The sequence below is a fragment of the Schistocerca gregaria genome, chromosome 2, assembly GCF_023897955.1.
Source record: "Schistocerca gregaria isolate iqSchGreg1 chromosome 2, iqSchGreg1.2, whole genome shotgun sequence".
Classification (NCBI taxonomy): Eukaryota; Metazoa; Arthropoda; class Insecta; order Orthoptera; family Acrididae; genus Schistocerca; species Schistocerca gregaria.
The window spans coordinates 456,652,488-456,671,914 of NC_064921.1; the positions used below are offsets into that span (position 1 = coordinate 456,652,488).

General features: G+C 38.9%; 1 protein-coding gene across 5 annotated transcripts in view; it reads right to left on the bottom strand.

Annotated features, from left to right (window-relative positions):
* LOC126325636 (nucleoprotein TPR-like) overlaps positions 1 to 19,427 on the bottom strand; it is a 263,392-nt gene that overhangs the window by 47,510 nt on the left and 196,455 nt on the right. For 3 of the 5 annotated variants that reach the window (XM_049995265.1, XM_049995267.1, XM_049995266.1), the window contains exons 29-32: positions 18,056 to 18,148; positions 17,819 to 17,909; positions 10,693 to 11,073; positions 9,766 to 9,879 (exon numbers count right to left, since the gene is read on the bottom strand). In XM_049995265.1, coding sequence (XP_049851222.1) covers positions 9,766 to 9,879; positions 10,693 to 11,073; positions 17,819 to 17,909; positions 18,056 to 18,148 — 679 coding nt within the window. The remainder of the gene's footprint in view (positions 1 to 9,765; positions 9,880 to 10,692; positions 11,074 to 17,818; positions 17,910 to 18,055; positions 18,149 to 19,427) is intronic. The other 2 variants (XM_049995269.1, XM_049995268.1) reach the window with 1 other exon arrangement.

A 19,427-nucleotide genomic window follows, 5' to 3' on the forward strand; every position in this document is an offset into this window, starting at 1 on the left:
ACTGGGAGATGAAGCAGCTTGCACAGGATAGAGTAGCATGGAGAGCTGCATCAAACCAGTCTCAGGACTGAAGACAACAACAACAACTTAGCCTGTAAATGATTGATGAAATTGTAAAATACATGAACATATACATTCAATCTAAGAAAGAATGTGTACAATATTCCAGGGAAAGGGACATCAAGGAAACTTCAAGGTTTGAAATAATGGCATTGCTGGGACTGCTGTATCTGATTGGCACTAAGAAAGCAAACCACACCAATGTCATTGAACAGCAGATGGTACTGGTATGGAGATCATGAGAGCTGAGATGAGCTATAGAAGATTTCTGTTCCTTTTACGATGTATTCGTTTTGACGACAAGAGTATAAGGCAAGAAAGAAGAGTAACAAATAAATTTGCTGCAATAAGGCAACACGGAGTGTCTTTGTGGTGAACTGCAAGAACACACAGTGTAGGACAGTTTGTGACAGCACACAAAAAGTTGCAAGCTTTCTGGAGTCTCAGTTGTTTTGCTCAGCATATCCCGAACAAACCAGCAAAGTAAGGGATAAAGATTTTTTTTGTTTTAGCAGATACTAAAACATTCTTCACTAGCAATATTGAAGTATATTGTGGAAAAGAACCTAAAGGACCACACAATGTTTTTAATTCTCCCTGTGATATTGTAGGAATGCTAGTACTCAGACTGAAGGCTCAGGAAGAAACGTTACAATGGATAATTGGTACAATAGCTATTCCTTAGCCAACTCTCTTTTGAAAAAGGTACTAACGTGCACTGACACATTGAGAGAAAAAATAAAAGTGAGAATTTTTACCTGGAATATCCACTCCTCCTCATTTGATTTTCACAATGATATGACTAGTTTTGTATGTGCCAAAACAAAACAAGGCAGTTATATTACTTTCAATTGTGCGTGATTTTGGAACCATTGACACAGTTACAGGTAAATCAGAGATAGTTTTGGAATAGAATATGACAAAGGGAGGACTCGACAAAGTCGATCAATAGGGAGGTGCCTATTCCGTCGCATGGGTAACAAGATGATGGCGATTGGTTGTATTCTATGCTCACAGGTATATAGCAGGAATCAATGCTCAAATAATTTTTCATGCAAATGAGGCAAATCCAAAAAGAAGAGAACAATTTTCTTGAAAGATTTTGCACTCTCTCTCATGAAGCCTCAACTAGTGGAAAGAGGTAATATTCCTTCACTTTCTGCTGACATTGCAACTTTCCTCATGAAATACAAGGATCAATGTGTTGAAAGAACTGAAAGGCCTACCACCAAGAAAAGAGGTCAAGCGCGTGACATGGGCATGAGTAAGAAACACATCTACTACCATAAGGTGTAACTCATGTCATAGCTTTGTTTCCAACAACAAACAATCCCTTCCCTACAGCTTAGGTCTTCGAGGCAAACTAATCTGCTCCAGTCCTGAATCCTTGAACCATTACACCAATAACCTGAAAACAGCTTTCGCACCCCGCAACTACCCTCCCGACCTGGTACAGAAACAAATAACCAGAGCCACTTCCTCATCCCCTCAAACCCAGAACCTCCCACAGAAGAACCCCAAAAGTGCCCCACTTGTGACAGGATAATTTCCGACAGTAGATCAGACGCTGAATGTGGCTCTCCAGCAGGGATAAGACTTCCTCAAATCCTGCCCTGAAATGAGATCCATCCTTCATGAAATCCTCCCCACTCCACCAAGAGGGTCTTTCCGCCATCCACCTAATCTTCGTAACCTCTTGGTTCATCCCATGAAATCCCCAAACCACCTTCCCTACCCTCTGGCTCCTACCCTTATAACCATCCCCAGTGTAAAACCTGTCCCATGCACCCTCCCACCACCACCTACTCCAGTCCTGTAACCCGGAAGGTGTACACGATCAAAGGCAGAGCCCCATGTAAAAGCACTCACGTGATTTACCAAGTGACATGCCTACACTGTGAAGCTTTCTGTGTGTGAATGACCAGCAATAAACTGTCCATTCGCATGAACAGACACAGGCAGACAGTGTTTGTTGGTAATGAGGATCAGCCTGTGGCTAAACATGCCTTGGTGCACGGCCAGCACATCTTGGCACAGTGTTACACCGTCCGGGTTATCTGGATACTTCCCACTGACACCAAGCTATCAGAACTCTGGAGATGGGAACTTGCCCTTCAATATATTCTCTCTTCTCGTTACCCACCAGGCCTCAACCTCCGCTAATTTCAAATTGCCGCCCCTCGTACATCATCTGTCATTCAACAACTCTTTACCTCTGTACTTCCACCTCGACTGACACCTCTGGACAGGCGATGTGTCTTTGATGGTGAAAAAACTGCTGAAAGCATGACAGAGGAGGCCAGAATAACAAAGAAAAGGCAGAAAACTAAATAAGATGAAAAGGACCCTCAGACAAACAATACTATGGGGACGGAAAGTTTTGACATATCATTAAGAATAAAATGACATGCAAATCTTTAGTTTCAATTTCCTGTAATCAATGTTTTTGCATATGTAGGTGTCATTATCTCATCCAATATTAAAGCTATAAAAACAAAATTTTGCACGCATGATAACATAGCGCATGCCTACACAGTGAACCACATTATTCAACGATGCATTAAATATTTTAGGCTAGAGCATGTTATATGTTCTTACATTATTAGGATACAAGACTCACTTATAACTTTTTTCTTTTAATATACAGAACAACATTTTATTTTGAACAGACACTTCCCTACATATTCCACAGTTTTTTAATTCTTTTCACACAGAGTTCACAATATACTAATTATTTGGTTAAAGTTTCATTTTCCATAATGCTTATTATCAAGGGCAGTGGGGGGGACTTACTTTATGCCCATTCTACTTTTAAAAAAATTGTAAGAAATGGTGGACTTTGTTATTTGCTGTCATGTATTGACAACATACTGTTTAATGATGAGGTACTAATGTGTAAGCAGGGTCCAGAAACTAAAAAATAGTGTTCAGCACACTCTTAGTTATGTCAAGGCACTTTCAATAATGTGTACTACCAATGTACAGGGTGTCCCACTCAAACCTCCCTGATTTCAAACACCCAGAGGGTAGATACAACAGTGAAAAATGCACCACATTGTCGAGCATCTCAACGAATTTATTTATTTATCATCAATACACCTTTACATGTGAGCCATTTGTAGCACAAGAATATTGAGTCTATACTCAATTTCTTTCTTCTGTTATTGTTGCAATCGCATTAGTGATACGATGTCGCAATGTAGGAATATCGTCCACTTTGGTCACATACACGCGGTTCTTCAAGAATCTGCACATGAAGAAATTAAGTGTAGTAATGCCGGGTGAATGTGGTGGCCAGGTAATGGGTCATTATCCAGGAACTTGCAAACAACCATTGACCAATGCGGCAGAGCTCCATCTTGTTGAAAAATGATGTTGGGTTGCTAGTTTTGTATCTGTACACAAACTGCTCCCACCTGTCCAGTTACACTGACCCAATGACTGTTTGTTCAGCAAAGAAGAACGGTCCTGTCGCGCATTAGCCCACACCAGACATTTAGTTTAGGGCTATCACGAACATGTTCAATCACAATGTGCGGATTTGGTGTACCCCAAATCTGAACATTAAGCCTATTAACCCTTCCTGATAGATGAAAGGTTGCCTTGTATGAGAATAAACATCTTTCCTGGAAGCTGGCACCCACATCAATACCCTGCCGCATATCCACAGCAAATTACTGTCTGCGTGGTTTGTCGTTCGGCATCAGTTGTTGCAGAATTTGCACATTGTAAGCACACATACGAAGACGCTGGTGAACTGCACTATGCAATGTTGATTGAGTTATATCAAGTTCCCTAGATGCTTGACAAATTGACTTACGTGGACTTCTGAGAAACGGTTATCTGATGTCCTCCATTGTCTCTTCTGAAACTCCATAATGTGCAACACCAGAATGTTATGAAAAACACTTCCTGTTGCCAGAAACTTCCTATGGCATTCCTTAATTCTTTTCACATCAGTTGGAGCACATTCATACACATGACGATAACTTCTTTGCACAGTAATTGGCGATTTTGTTTCTTGCTTGCACGTGCTGTGTGGAGTCACCATTTTCACTTCATGCGACCAGGCTGCACTCAGGCGACGATACTTGGCACTTCTGACGTGGGAATATAAATTCTTTGAGATGCTCTATAATGTGGTGCATTTTTCACTGTCGTGTCTACTGTGGTTTTTCTCTCCAGAGTCCTTGAAATCAGGGAGGTTTGAGTGGGACACCCTGTATTATACCCACCGCAAAAACAAGTTTTAAAAGAAAATGTCATTAATAGTTGTTGACTTTCACTCACAACATACTTTTAAAGAGGTACTTATGTGTAAGTATGGTCCTGAACCTGAAAACACTGAATACAACAATCATCTGGAAAAATGACGTCTAATAACAAGACTTAAATTTTTGAGTTAAGTTTAGCTAAAAAAAATTAAAATATTTCTGAAATCTAGTACAACAATTCATTAAAAATGGTAAGTATTTTTATTAGAATTTTAAAATATAAAGAAACAGATCGATTACAATAATTTCAAAAGGTGGCACCTAGTCACGTCACCTATAACGATTGCTGTGGTGTGGTGACATTGACTCACCCACTACGATCATTACCATTGGGCAGTGCAATTTATCACTTAGTGCAGGTAGCCTCACCCCCCTGGGCCCCTTATGTGTACATTATTCTACCAGCCTACAGCTGTTAATGCATTACTTCACAGCAGTTTTGTCACTACCTCTTCTTACTTTAGTGCAAGATTTATTACTTTTACTGAATTAGTGAGTAGCGACACTAAAAACCTATTGAAGAGAGAATTTTATTACTTTCCTGAAATATCACATATATAAAATACCGTAACTACATAGGATAGAGTCAGATTTAGCAGCCGCCTCAATGCGCTTAAATTGGACATGGAAAAACAGTCTAATAATAGAATGAATTTTAGTCCCACAAGTTTCGCAGCAAAACTTCAGTGAAGTCTGGACAGTAGACGAAGAGTTACTGGTGGAGGTAAGGCCGAGAGAACAAGTTTTAAGTCGTGCTTGCATAACTCAGTTGGTAAAGCACTTTCCCACAAAAGGCAAAGGTCCCAAGTTCAAGTCTTGGTCTGGCACACAATTATTTGCCAAGAAGTTTCAATTTCAAGATATTTTGAAGCTGAATGTGTGCAAATGAGTAAAAAAATCTTAGTACCACAAATACTGAAGACTAAAACAACTTACCAAGAACTTCTTTTAGAAATTAGATATGGTAAAGAAAGTAAAATGTGATGACAAATATTATGAAGACCGGTGCCAAAATAAAAAAAATGTCCGACTGATCTCCAAACATTTGGAATATGATACTGAGTTTGTTGATACTTTTCTCTGTCTCATATCTTGTGGAATCAGCATTTAGCATTGTTGCTCACATTATCATCAAATAACGAAACTGCCTGAATACTTTTTGAAAGAGGAGACCTTTGTTTGTTCCTTACAAAAATTGAGCCACACATCCAGCAACAGTGCGATGGATCTCATTAACACTGACTGTCATTACATGTCATGTTATGATATTAATATTATGTCACCTTGTTTTTTGGAAAAACTGCCACGCATGTAGTATTTCAGGCACATCTATGGAGGGCTGCTCATAATTATATGGGTGTGGCAGTCCTCACAGATATTCTTTGCCCTAAATATTGTGGGCATGATATTAATTCCGATATTGAAGGCAATGTAATATTACAGGAATGGCATTCAAAGTGTTAATTATTTAACTGCCTAAATACAATTTCATCAAACATCATGCTACTATGTATGCAAAGTATAAGTAAAAAGAATGATATATTCTGCCACCTTAGTGATAGTTCAGCATAAAAGTCTGGGTAAATAATTATTACTGTCTGTTTTAACTTGCTGTAACACTGGTTTATAAATTAAATTTATGTCTCTAGTTTATAAATTACCGTTATTGTAGAATCGGTGGGCAGTTACAACATTTTACTACAAACACAGATACAAAAGTGAGCGACAGGTATAAAAAGGTTGACTACCTCTAATGCAGAGGGAAGGCGCTAGAGAATGCAGTAGACAGTGCAAGTTACACTTGAGAAATAGTTGCTGATGGATGCAGCTGGGGTGTTAAGCTGAAGTCACTGGGAAAAAGTTAAGCTACCTGCAACACCTCTGCTGATCTTAGATTTTATATGAGGGTTTCAGTAAGGCTACAGCTAACAATGATAAATAATCACTGTCTCTGTTTAAGAACTTGGCTACTAGCATGGAGGCACATCAGCTAGGGAGTTCTGCTTTGTAAATGATATTCAAATAAATTTAGAAGTTAATTTTATCTTCAGGGTTGCTTGTTCTCCTCATTGTCCTCCACTCCATACCTCAGGAATTTTATTTAGACAATGAAGTCCCCCCTCCACTTCAGTCAACCTACAGAATTACATTTAGCACAAACCCTAGTTACTAAATCATTTGTAAACATGACAGCATCACCCCTCTTGAAATTGTGGCGAAATACACTTTTATTCTAGGGACCTTCAGTATTTCCTGTTCATTATTATCTCATAAGGTATATCCAAGGTTCAGATGAATGAGGGTTCTTTGTTCATTATCTCCTTCATTAGTAAATTTCACTTCCCAAGTATTCTTCCAATGATTCTCAGTTTAGCATCTTCTTCACCTAAGACTGGTTTTATGTTGTCCTTTCAATCTGAATATATTCACAGATATTTTATAGATGACCCTGTTTATTGTGATTGTTCAGGCGCTGTGTAAGCAAACAATTACATTTGTTTACGTCAAGGGTCATCTGCTAATACCTGCACCAAGCATCGATCCTCCACAGGTCATCTCATGTTTTGCTATAATTTTATAGTCTTGGGATTTCTTTACATATAAAAGAATCAATCACAGACTGCCTCATAGACTTTCCAGTGTTTTACATTAGGTCATTCAACTACATTATGCAGCATAATAGTTCCCTGGTACACACTTAAAGCTAAATTTATATCTGAAAATTTCCATCCATTGAGAATAATATACTGTGTTCTATTTGCTAGGAAACCTTCAGTCAACTCCACACACTCATTTTTTGTTACAAGGCAGCAGTGTGGAACTGTATCGAATGCCTTCTGGGAGGAGAGGAACACAGCATCAACCTGGGCACTGGTAGCTACTGTCTACCAGGTCTCTGAGACAAACGTAATGAAATGGTTTTACAAGTTGTACAGATGAGAAAGGCGTGACTGGAAGCATTAATTGTACTCAGAAATTATACATCAGACTAAACTGAACCTGGTCCAGACTTAAAAACGCAAAATTGAGAAAATGCAGCATCAAGAAAAATGTTCAAAGCCACCAAAATATGAGCAAAAGTGCATGTAATTGGTATATATGATTAAAAGTCGCAATCCTCTCCAATAATTTGTACAAAATCTGTCTGAGTGAAGGAAATTAAATCTAAAATACAATCTTTATACATTAATTTGTGGTAAGGAATTCATAAGATCTTAAAAAAAATTACAGATGTGTAATAGCAAGTACAAACCCACCAAAAAATTGAAATGTCATCTTCGTACAAGGTAATCAAGCTGTTTTTCGACATGATACGGCCACAAATTAGATGTTCAAAACATGTGTTTTTGAAAGAGCATTGTGTATTCTCACCCACAAAATTGCAAAAACTGATGAATGTGTTGAATTAAACCAAAAGCATCACAGCACCAAAGCAGTTAAAGCATAAGCATAAATGCAGACATCTGCTTAATGACATAATTTGTCACCATTGCTGTTATTGTCCGATGCCGCCCCCCCCCCCCCTCCCCCTTTTCTTTTTATGAGCCACACTTCATATGCTCACCATTGTTAAAGTGTTATGTTAGCCTTGATGAGAGAAACAGAGATGCGAAAGAAATTAGTTTACTTCCCCAATTGACGTTACAAGCTTATTTAGAAGTCAGCTCAGTGAATTTCTGTACACTGTGTACAATGCAAAATTGAAAAAAAGTTCAAGTGCTACAGTTTCACTCCATGCCCTCTATCACTGTTGCCATTTTTACAATCTACAGTGTGCAATGTGTACGATGCAATGTATATACGTGAGTAGTGTATGCAATTGTTGCAACTGTATTATGTCAGTTTTGAACATGAAAGTCTTTAAAATGTTCCATCACAAAACCCTTGTTCTATTTCCATGTGGCATCTGTCACAGCACATCATCTGCATAAAAAGTATATTTTCAGCACTTCACAAAATGCATTCACCCGTATCTGCACTCCTGTCAGTGAAAGGACCCTCCCCCTCTTCACACATCCATTATGCGAGTTTTACATGTGTTAGTGTGGTGTGGTGGCTGCGCTGGCTAATGGATGACTTAACAAATCGCCAGCCCATAGGCATTCAAAAGCCAGAAAGGCTTGAGATTTCCTCGATTATGACCAAGCATATTCTTCAAGACTCAGCGTTTGGATTTAAAAGGTTGACGATTGATATTGTTGCTGAATACAATACACTGGAAATACATGCAAAAAGATGAGCCTGTGTTATAAGAGGCTTAAGAAAAAGTGGCGGCTGGGCCCCTTCATCATGTATTGACTCAGTCTGGAACACTTTGCATCAACTGTCTTGTTTTTCCATTAGCACTGCAACCTAGCAGTAGTTGTATCATAACTGTGTGGTGAAGCTAAATTTCGTAAGTTATGTTGGCAACACCAACTGTGGATTATGTCAGCATTTCCTTTCTCACATCTCCCCTCTCCACAATGGCCTAAAATATTCCCTTAACTCTGCCACCACCCATAGTGCCAACCATCTGTCTTTTGTGCCAATTACAACTCGTTCAGTCAAATCAAATGTCAATAGGAAGAAAACTGGACAAAGTCAAGGGAGACATCAAGTAAAAACTTAGAGTCAAGGTAAACCTTACTAGGAAGATATGTAAAATCAGGAAATTTTTAGTACTGATTTTACGGGTTTTCCACAAGGGATAAAAAAAAACGGAGAATGTAAAATTGAAGTTGCCACTTTAGTTATGGGACGTATCGATGGACCCTCCTGCAGATCATCATCATCATCATCATCATCATCATCATCATTATTATTATTATTATTATTACTGTTGTTGTTGTTGTTGTTGTTGTTGTTATATTCACCTTTGCTGTTCCACAGCTCCAATGACAAATGCTATTTTCCGTAATTAATGAGATTAACATTCTCCCCTCTCTGAAATCAGTATCTAAGTTTTAATCATGTCTGCGAAGGAGTTTTTCTGTTCTAAACAATGCATTTGTGCAGGTCTCACACACACTCTTCTACTCTCGTAGCCACTTTGTTTCTTTAATGCACTGAATTTTGTTCTAAGTAGTAGCATGTTTAGAAGATTCCAAGTCAGTTCACGTAATGAGTTATTAATCCTGTGGAGGGTTAGAGAGGGGGGAAGGGGGGGGGGGCAGGAAAAAGTGTCTGAGGGGGGTGGGGAGGGACATTTCCACTGCAGTGTATCTACATTAATGACTCTCATTGCAGGAAAGTAACATATTCTTTTTAAATGCAGTAACAACTTCACTAACTTCCCAGGAACCATACTCCTAACTACCTTGGGGACGTTTAGCATTATTTTTGTTTATGTTCTTAGACTACAATGGTACACTGATGTCATAAGTATGACAAGTCACTTCATATACACAACAAAAACAAATACGAAGCTGACAAATAGAAAGCAACCAACCTTGTGGAGACACCTGGAGTGGCGTCGTAGGAACGCTGCGACCAGTGCCTTCATCAAGTTGAGTCATGTCCATCCGGGTTTCATCTATGCCTTCTGAAGCCGCCTGCCCAGTTGCTGAAGACAGAGAGAGCTAAAGCTGCACAACACACATTCATCTTGACAACTCAGTGTGTACAGTATGTACAAACTACATTTTTAGCATCCGTGGATTATTACCACAAACTTTGAGGTTCCCTTAAAGAATAGAATTCATACCTTTATCAGTCAGAGGCAAAAGCAAACACATTTACTCAATCCTTTACAACAAAATATTTACATGGTTTCAGTCCAACAAGAAGGTTCCAAAACCATGAAACGTTCAGTAGTACTCGCCTACAACACTTAATGATACAATTAGATATATGATGAAACACACGGAACAACAATTTACACTTCTATCAGTACACTGCTACATGTGTTTATCTACATTGCAGTTCAGCCAAGTTTGGAGATTCTCTACACTCTAATGGACTCCGAAGTCCTTAGGCACATAGTTGAAACACAAATAAATGGAGAATTACTTGAGCAAGAAGAGTGTCTTAGGATGCCACTAATGATTCAATATATGAAACAACAAAAATGGAAGTTCTTGTAAGTGGAGTATTAAATAATCTTTTATTTATACATCTGCCTGTCACATGGCAAAAGGTTATGGATTAGGTTTTCAGTTAAACAGCGGCAGTATTTTCCTGTTTCAAGAACCAAACCATCAAACTTTACTCTCTTGGAGCATGGCAGCGATACTGATATTAGCATATAAAAAAAATAGAAAAACTAATAACAGAACTATTTACTTAAAACTCAGGGACAAATAAAATACTCTTAGCTTTATTTATTTTCTATTGTTATGAGTAAAGCAATTCTTTGAGTTAAAGTCAAAATACATACGCATACTCGGGCGTGAAGCACTTGTAGAAGGAGGATGAGTTTCTGAGAATGTGAACCGTTGCTGCTGTGGCACTTGGGGAGAACTAACAGCTTCACTGAAGCCATCAGACCGCCGAGGTACAAAGAGTGTGGGTGTTGATGGGACTATGCTATCATCTCCCACTTCCTCAAACCCAAGCAGTGGCAGCTGACCCCGAGGGAGAGGTGGCACCCCAGGTCGGCCTCCACCAGCACCACTGCTACTACCTGAGCTCGTAGCTTCAGCAGGCTGTCTCATATCTGAGTCAGCACCAGCACCAGAAGTGTCATTACTATCTGCTGCTGCCACACCACCTCTACTGTCACTGCTGCCTGACTGGTTCGGAACTTCACTGCCATCCTCTGCAGCACCAAGCACACACTGTTACACTTTTGCAATGAATAAAAAAATTGCACTAAATATTTGAATAGAAAAACATATATAATAATTAAAAGTTATTGTATTTGAAGGTAAATTTAATGAAAATTAGCTTCAATCAGCAACCTGTACGTAGACAAAATAATGTGAAATCGATTAATGTTAAGAATTTATAATGGTGTGCAAACAAGAAGCCGGGTGCATGATGTGTTCTGCACAGAGAGGGATGGGCAATACATTGCAGCACCACCAGTGTGCTCTCTGTGTCTGTCCCGCACTCCAGCCACTACATTCCTTGTGAATCGCCAATGTGGGGAAAGAACCTGGGCCACTATCTGTGCTTCTGACTTTCTCTACAAAAATGTACCGGAAACTATTTATGTCATTTGTTAAATTTGTTAATTAGCACTTGTCTTTTTTGCTTCATGCCACCCATAATTACCACTACCCTGCATCATCACATCTTAAATAATACGAAAATCAACATTAAATATTCTACATGTATCCCTAAGTGCACACTGCAAACACAGCAAAATGACACTGCTAGGTGGAGCATCATATGGTAATGTGCTCCTTGCTGTTGTATATCACCCCACCACCTGATTTCTTATGTGCACACCACTTTAGTAATTGAAGATATGTCTTAAGGACCATGATATTAGTAATTACATTAACGGAAGACTGTTTGGGTAACTTAATATTTTTTTATTAACAAATTAATGGAAAATCTCATATAAAGATGTGAAACAATTACTAACAAAGAGATAGAGGGGCTGGCCAGTACTTACCTCAGCTCAGTACAGCCGATAGAAACACAAAAAACAACCGAAAATTTAAGTTCCTAGCTTTCGGTATAAATGTTCCTTCATCAGGGAGGAGAGAGGGGAAAGAAAGGGAAGAAGGGAAAGTGGATTTAGTTACTCACAACCCAGGTTATGAAGCAACAGGGAAAGGAAAACAGGGAAGGTAGCAAGGATGGAGGCATGGTTGTCAGAGGGAAGCCAAAGATATTCTACTGTAGGTACTGTGCCAGCTTCAAACCAAAGAGGATGCATACAGAAGTAGAGGTGTATAGTATAAAAATGTAGGATGAAAAGATGCATGAATGGCTAAAGAGGAAAGGGAAAGAGGAGAAGACTGAAAAGTAAATGGGAGTGAGGTTGTTTAACGTAGGTTCAGTCCAGGGGGATGGCGGGATGAAAGGATGTGCTGGAGTGCAAGTTCCCATCTCCGTAGTTCAGAGGGACTGGTGTTGGGTGGGAGAAGCCAAATGGCACATACGGTGTAGCAGGTTCCTAGGTCCCTAAAATTATGCTGGAGGGCATGCTCCGCTACTGGGTATTGGACATCTCCTAGGCGGAAAGTTCGTCTGTGTCCATTCATGCGCTAAGCCAGTTTAGTTGTTGTCATACCAATGTAAAAGGCTGTGCAGTGCAGGCATGTCAGCTGATAAATGACATGTGTAGTTTTACATGTGGCCCTGCCTTGAATTGTGTATGTTTTACCAGTAGCGGGGCTGGAGTAGGTGGTTGTGGGGGGATGCATGGGGCAGGTTTTGCAGCGGGGTCGGTTACAGGGGTAGGAACCGCTGGGTAGAGAAGGTAGTAAGTTAACCTGTTTCAACCTTTGTTGCGGCTCATCTTCAGATACACAAATCTAATTACTGTGAAGCGTACCTTATCAGCAGAGCAAAGATTCAGTTTATTTCAGTCGTCACACTGCTGGTGAGCTGAGCTTCAGAGCAATTAGATGTATGGATCCAACAATGACCTTTAAGACGTTCAAAAGCAGTTATTCTCTTAAAACATACCAAGTGACTCACACCATGACCTTCTTCATGTTAAGCACTTAAAGTGAACTGAAAATACTTTATCATCTTTGTTTCTAAGTGCAACTATGGGTAATGAAAGTAAATACAGAAACTGTTAAAATTTTACTTATAAAGATTTCGCATGAGGAAATTTTGAGTCTGATATCATTACAACTGAATACAAGCTCCATATGGACAAAAACGGGAAACCATACTGATACTGGTCTTTTCTTACAGAACAATTACACAGCATCTGTCTAAAGTGATACAGTGAAATCACAAAAAAAGTCTACATCAAAATGTTTGCCTGCGGATTCTAACTGCCCTGCTTCACAAATTCAGTGCCTTAACACCTTGACGATGGGCCACTTAGAGGAAACTTGGGCGAAGAAGACCGCCCATTTATGCCATCATTTAAAGTGTTACTGGCACATTGTAAGTGATATAGCTTCGTGAATGATACCTACTAAAAAGTTGATCAGAGATGAGTAGGACTCGCTCTCTGAGGGTTCCGTACCAGTTTATGTATACTGACAGTTCATTTACTACGAGAATCTAGAATCCCCTGACACTGATCTGTTAAGGTACCATCCCCGGGAATTCCAAGATTTTCCAGAATGTTTTAATTTTATAACAGACAGACAGACAGGACGGACGGATAACAAATGACAATTTTTTGTGTGTGATATAATTAAAAATTAACAGTTTTAAGATATCTTCCTTTACTTGTATTGTGGAACCTTGCTTCTTACCATATTTCATTCTGGATCAACAGGAAGTACCCAATCAGTGTTCATAAGTGACTTTGCATGCATAAAAATACATAACATAAATGGCTGTATCTTTTTTGGTTGCACTGAGTTAGAGGTTTATGCTATTTACACTGCTGAGGGACCATACACCTTACTATGTGATTCTGGTCCAAGCTGGGTGGAGCCAGCAGTCAGGTGTGCAAGAGGTGTACTCACTTGTTTCAATGAATGGTGTGTGTTTCCTTTTTTCTGACAAAGGCTGTCACTGAAAGCTTATGTGTAAGTGCCTTATAATTGTGCCTGTCTACAACTTAGCATCTTATCCTTATGGTGAGCAGCAAATATATTTTCCTACATTGTTTATAATCCTACCTGGAGTTTTCAATGTTCAAAATTTTAAAGTAGTTGACAGAAATGATAATCATAAAAAAATGGGAAGGAGGAAAGGAAGGAAAAGTGTGAGGTGGGTTATTAAGCAATTTCTTCCTCTTGCATTTCCAACATTTCTTGCTCACTCAAACAACCATGATGTATTTGTAGCAGAAATACAGTAAACTGTGAACCCTCAATGCAATCACACTGGCTCAGTTGTTCAGAACAGCAGCTGTCTTGTTTGTTAATGTTTCTTTTGAAATAATTCTAGAAATTGACAACAGAAGACAGCACCTGTCAAGAGACACATGAAGAGATGTCCTTACATTGTTTTCATACTAAATGAGTCCAGTTTTTGAGCGATAGGGCTTGCATATCAAAAACTCACAGCCTGAGTTATACTCAGGTGTGTTTTTTGTTAGCAAAACTTTGTAGCTCAAGCTATGCTCTGGCTTGGTCTCCATAGCGCCAACCACAGTATCACCTCACTTGGTAATAAATGGCATAACGAAGACTTGTAACTAGATAAACTGGAAGTGACTGAACAAAGTGCTGATACTTCTGTATGGATTTATGTAATGATTCTGTTTGTAGTGCTTCTCGGATCATAATAGACTAGAGGCAGAGTCTGAGTACCAATCACAACATACTAGATCCTGTATTCAATCCCAGCCACCACTTACAGTCTCAATAAAGATCATCATCTATGGTGGCAGAATACTTCCAGTAACAAGAGTCACATTCATTGTTCCAGTGGTCTTGTCAAAAAGGGAGGAGGAGCCGATAGAGGTTTAGGCATTGTCATGCTTTTGGAGTGGGAAAACTGTCCAATAAAGTGGAAGACACAGCAATGATTAAAGACATGAGGACGCATAAGGCAATGGAAACCTGTATTTACAGTCCTATGACCTGTAATTGGAAAAAAATGTCATGATGATCTCTATATCAGCAAAAGATACCAGATTAGTTCCCCATTCAGATCACCACAAGGGACTACTAAGAGGAAAATTTATCACTGTTTTAGAATGAGTGTAGGTACAACTCACATGCTTGGGAGCTCCATACAGAATCATTACTTGTTAAACTACAGCAGAAGAGAGGAAACTGACTGTGCTCTGATTAATTTGGGCACTGAGTAATTCTACTGTAGCAGGATGGCTAGGGATCATGCATTGTTTTGCCTAAAATTCAACCAAACACCAACGGCACATAAAGCTTCACAGTTGGCACTACTTTCAGTTTCCATTTGCCACAGGCAATGTTTGTAACAGAGTAGGTACCTCATCTTAGTGTGTAGTGAAGTCTGCAGTAGCATAAAAAACTCTCAAAGACACCGTTTATGTCATTACTGCACCGAGTTTTATAAGCTTAGAACCACGAAGATAATCTCTTTAACTAAGTATTTCGTACATCAAGTGTTCCATCTATGTTAGGAGAAAAAGGAGATGCTGACAGCAACGACTCATTTATTAGTATAATATTCGAACAATAATCAGCTACTACCAAAATACCAAGATATAAAGGTAGGTGAGATAAACAGGTTATCCATCACCTTACAAAAGATTTATTAAATTACAAGTTATTTGACAGATTTTCTCACTTCTCCTTCAGATACATCTAACTGGACACCAGACACTACCTAACTACATAAATAATATAAGCATGTGCATAAGCCAGTTATCAAGACAGTCACAAAAGCCAAACCACTCCTATTCCTCAGTCAGGATGGTAAGTGTGAGTGGGTGTGGTGTGGTGTGGTGTGGTGTGGTGTGGTGAGGGGAGGGGAGGGGAGGGGAGGGGAGAGCACATGTGATCGCTGCAGTTATTTATTTATGATGCATTTGATGGACCCATTTGCTGAAACAATGGCTACAGCTTTTGTTACCTGTTTAATTGCCCAAACTTATCATGCCAAGAACAGCTAGCGAAAGGTGGAATCACCACAGCCTTCAAACAAATTGTGTGATGTTTATGTAGAGAATAGTGGGGTTTTTTATATTAAAAAATAAGAAAAAGGAGGGAGCAGATTCCATTTCCCTAAATTTCCGAAAAGCATTTGACACAGACTGGTAAAGGTACAAGCATACAGAAAAGGTATCCAGATATGTGAGTGCCTCTTAACACATTTTAAGTAACAGAAACCAGTATGTTATCCTCAACTGCAAGTGTTCCTGGAGTGCCCCAGGGATGTGTGATAGCACCGCTACTATTTTCTACATATATAAAGGTTGGAACTTAAATGGTGGCAACTAATTATCCACAACCAATAGAAAAGAATTACATGTTTGCACCTGTTACCGTCCTTCAAAGTAGTCACTAGCATTCTGTAGAAACTGTTGCCAGCAATGTGGAAGTCATAGTATACCATTAGCACAGCCTGTTCTGTTGATGGTGCGAATGGAACGGTCTACTGCCTGTCAAATCGCCAGAACAGTTCTGAAGTAAATGCCACAAAGTGGTTCTTTCATCTTCAGGATCAAATCAAAGTCACAAGGACTTAAGTCCGGAAAGTATGGTGGCTGGTACAGTACTTCCCAGTCCCATCAACCGAACAGAGCACCCACAGTTTGCGTTGTATGCGCCCGTGCACTGTCATGTAAAATGATGGATGGGTTGCGCAGAAAGAGTCGTAGCTTCTTTTGCAAAGCTGGTTGCGCGTGATACTCCAAAAGTGAACAGTTAACACTGTGCATTGAGGGTCTGCCGTCGAGGAAAGTAATGCGTTAGGATAATACCGTCACAGTCATACATGAGAATCACCATAACTTTAGACTGCTCAGTTCACACAGTCAACAGAATAGGCTCTGCTAACGGTACACTACGCCTTCCACATCGCTGGCAACAGGTTCTACACAACGCTGCTGACTACTTTGAATGACAATGACAGGTGCAAGCATGTAACTCTTTTGTATCGGTGGTGAATAAATAGTTGCCACTATTTAAGTTCCAACCCTTGTATAAATGATATGGTCAAAAGGGTGAGCAGCAATCTGGAACTGTTTGCTGATGATGCTGTGGTTGCAGGAAAGTGTAGTCGTTGAGTGACTGTAGGATGATACAAGGTGACTTACACAAAATTTCTAGTTTGTGTGATGAATGACAAGCAGTCTGCTCTGAAGGTAGAAAAATGTAAGTTAATGCCAATCAGTAGGAAAAACAATATTGTAATATTTGAAGACAGCATTAGTAGTCTACTACTTCACACCATCGTATCAATTAAATATCTAGGCATAATGCTGCAAAAAGATATGAAGTGCAATGAGCATACAAGGACTGTAGTAGAGAAGGCTAATAGTCAACTTCGGTTTATTCGGAGATTTTTAGGAAAGTGTAGTTCACCTTTAAGGGAGACTGCACAGTAACACATACACTCGTGTTTGGGATGCACACCTCGTAAGATCAAAGAAAGACATTGACAAAATTAAGAGGTGCCACATTTGTTTCCGGTAGACTGAAACAACATGAAAGCATTATGGAGATGCTTTGAAAACTTAAATGGTAATCCCTGGAGGGAAGGAGACATTCTTTTCATTGAGCACTAATGAGAAAATTTAGAGAAATGGCACTTGAAGTTGACTGTAGAAAGATTCTACTTCCGCCTCTGTGCATTTTGAGGAAGAACCACGAAGATAAGAGAAATTAGAGCTCGTACACAGGCATTTGGAAGGCTGTTTTTTCCTCACTCTGTATTCAAGTGGAACAGAAAAGAAAATACGATGACTTGCCGAGTATGTACGTAGATACAGATGCAGATTTATGTTACATAGTTTATTCATGTCATGAAATGGAACATACCCATAACATCTACTTCATTGTTGTCCTCATCCTGTTGATTCTCAGCATCTATATCAGGACCTTCGTTACCATCATCATAGCCAGACAGCTCCTGCAAACAAGAAAAATTAAAAACTATATTTGTAGCTTTGTTAGTTTCACTTACCTTTACTGATATTGAAATAACAAATTAAGAAAAAGATGCATGATCACGAGCTATCAGACAAATAGTGTGTTGAGCACCTTTCATATTCTTACCGGATCATCTCTTTCATAGCCCTCCATAATGAAGCCGACACCATTGTCAGCTTCCTCATCAAATTCAGGACCATCATCTGGTTCCTCTATTTCCTGCATAAAAACAGACCCTATAAGGTTTATGCAAACAGTGTGTGTGTTTTTCGCTATGTCATACATGTATTTATGTTGCCAGTTTATCTACCCTTTTTTAATACAACAACAAATTGAGTTGACTCAATAGGCTGCTCAATTCTAATACTGATGTTATAAAGTCAAATAAAATGTGTTTCAAGCTGTTTCCACTTGAGAGTATATTTTCTCAAACTGTTTGAGAGAGAGTACTTAGATCTACAAACAATCAGCAAATTCAAAGCTAGACAAGTCTCTGAACTGCTGCATGTTTATGTGCCACACATCCATCACCTGTGAGCGAGTGGATGTCTTTGATAGTATTGTTTGATTTCAGCTGATATTTTAGCACACATTGTGTTAGATGTGTGGCAGAAGCATGTTAGTGAAACTAAAATTACATTTTACAGTCAAATGGGATGAGTTGTATGACTTACCGTATGAAGAAATTGGTCTTTAATTTTGATCTAATTTCTCATCTGTGTTAGTGTTACTAGTTTCCTAATTTGATGCAGTGTGATGGAGAAAAAAATTTTAATGCCTTACTTTAGGAAATCCTGTTATGGTTGTAATACAAATAATTATAATTCTATAACTGAATTTACATTATACAAGTCAACATAGGTTCATTACTGTAAGAATATTAAATGACATTTATTGTATTGCGTTCTGCAGTTAACAGGGTTCCAGTCAGTTCTAATATATGACAATGAGACAAACTGTGCAACAATGATAAGCAAAAATAGAATTTCCCAATGGAAAGTAATCTGTTGGTAATAATGAAATGTAGATGTAGAATGAATGCTGTGTATGATAAAAGAAAGGAACTGCTGATTTCTTGAGAACCATTAAGAATGTGCTATACAATTATATAGCCATACAGACTGACAGAAAACGGACGAACAAAATTATTCCCTCGATAAATCATGAAAACAATGGTCACTTCATATATAAACTGGAAAAGAAGTACATTTCAGCAAATCAAGATATTTTTAATTTTATTTTCTTCATTAATAGCCTTTCAAAGTAGAAAAACAGTATTTAAATGACATCCATTTCTTGTGCTTAATACATGTCTCGACTCTTCTCAAACCTTCAAAAGGTCTCGATCATGTCGGGTTACAGAATACGATATACAAATGATTAAATGAAATTGATATCAAAAGCAGACATGAAAGGATAACAAATGTGGAAGCTAAATTCATGCAAACTGCACAGTGAACAGTAGCTGCCAGTGGCAATGCGTTTGAGTGGAATTAGG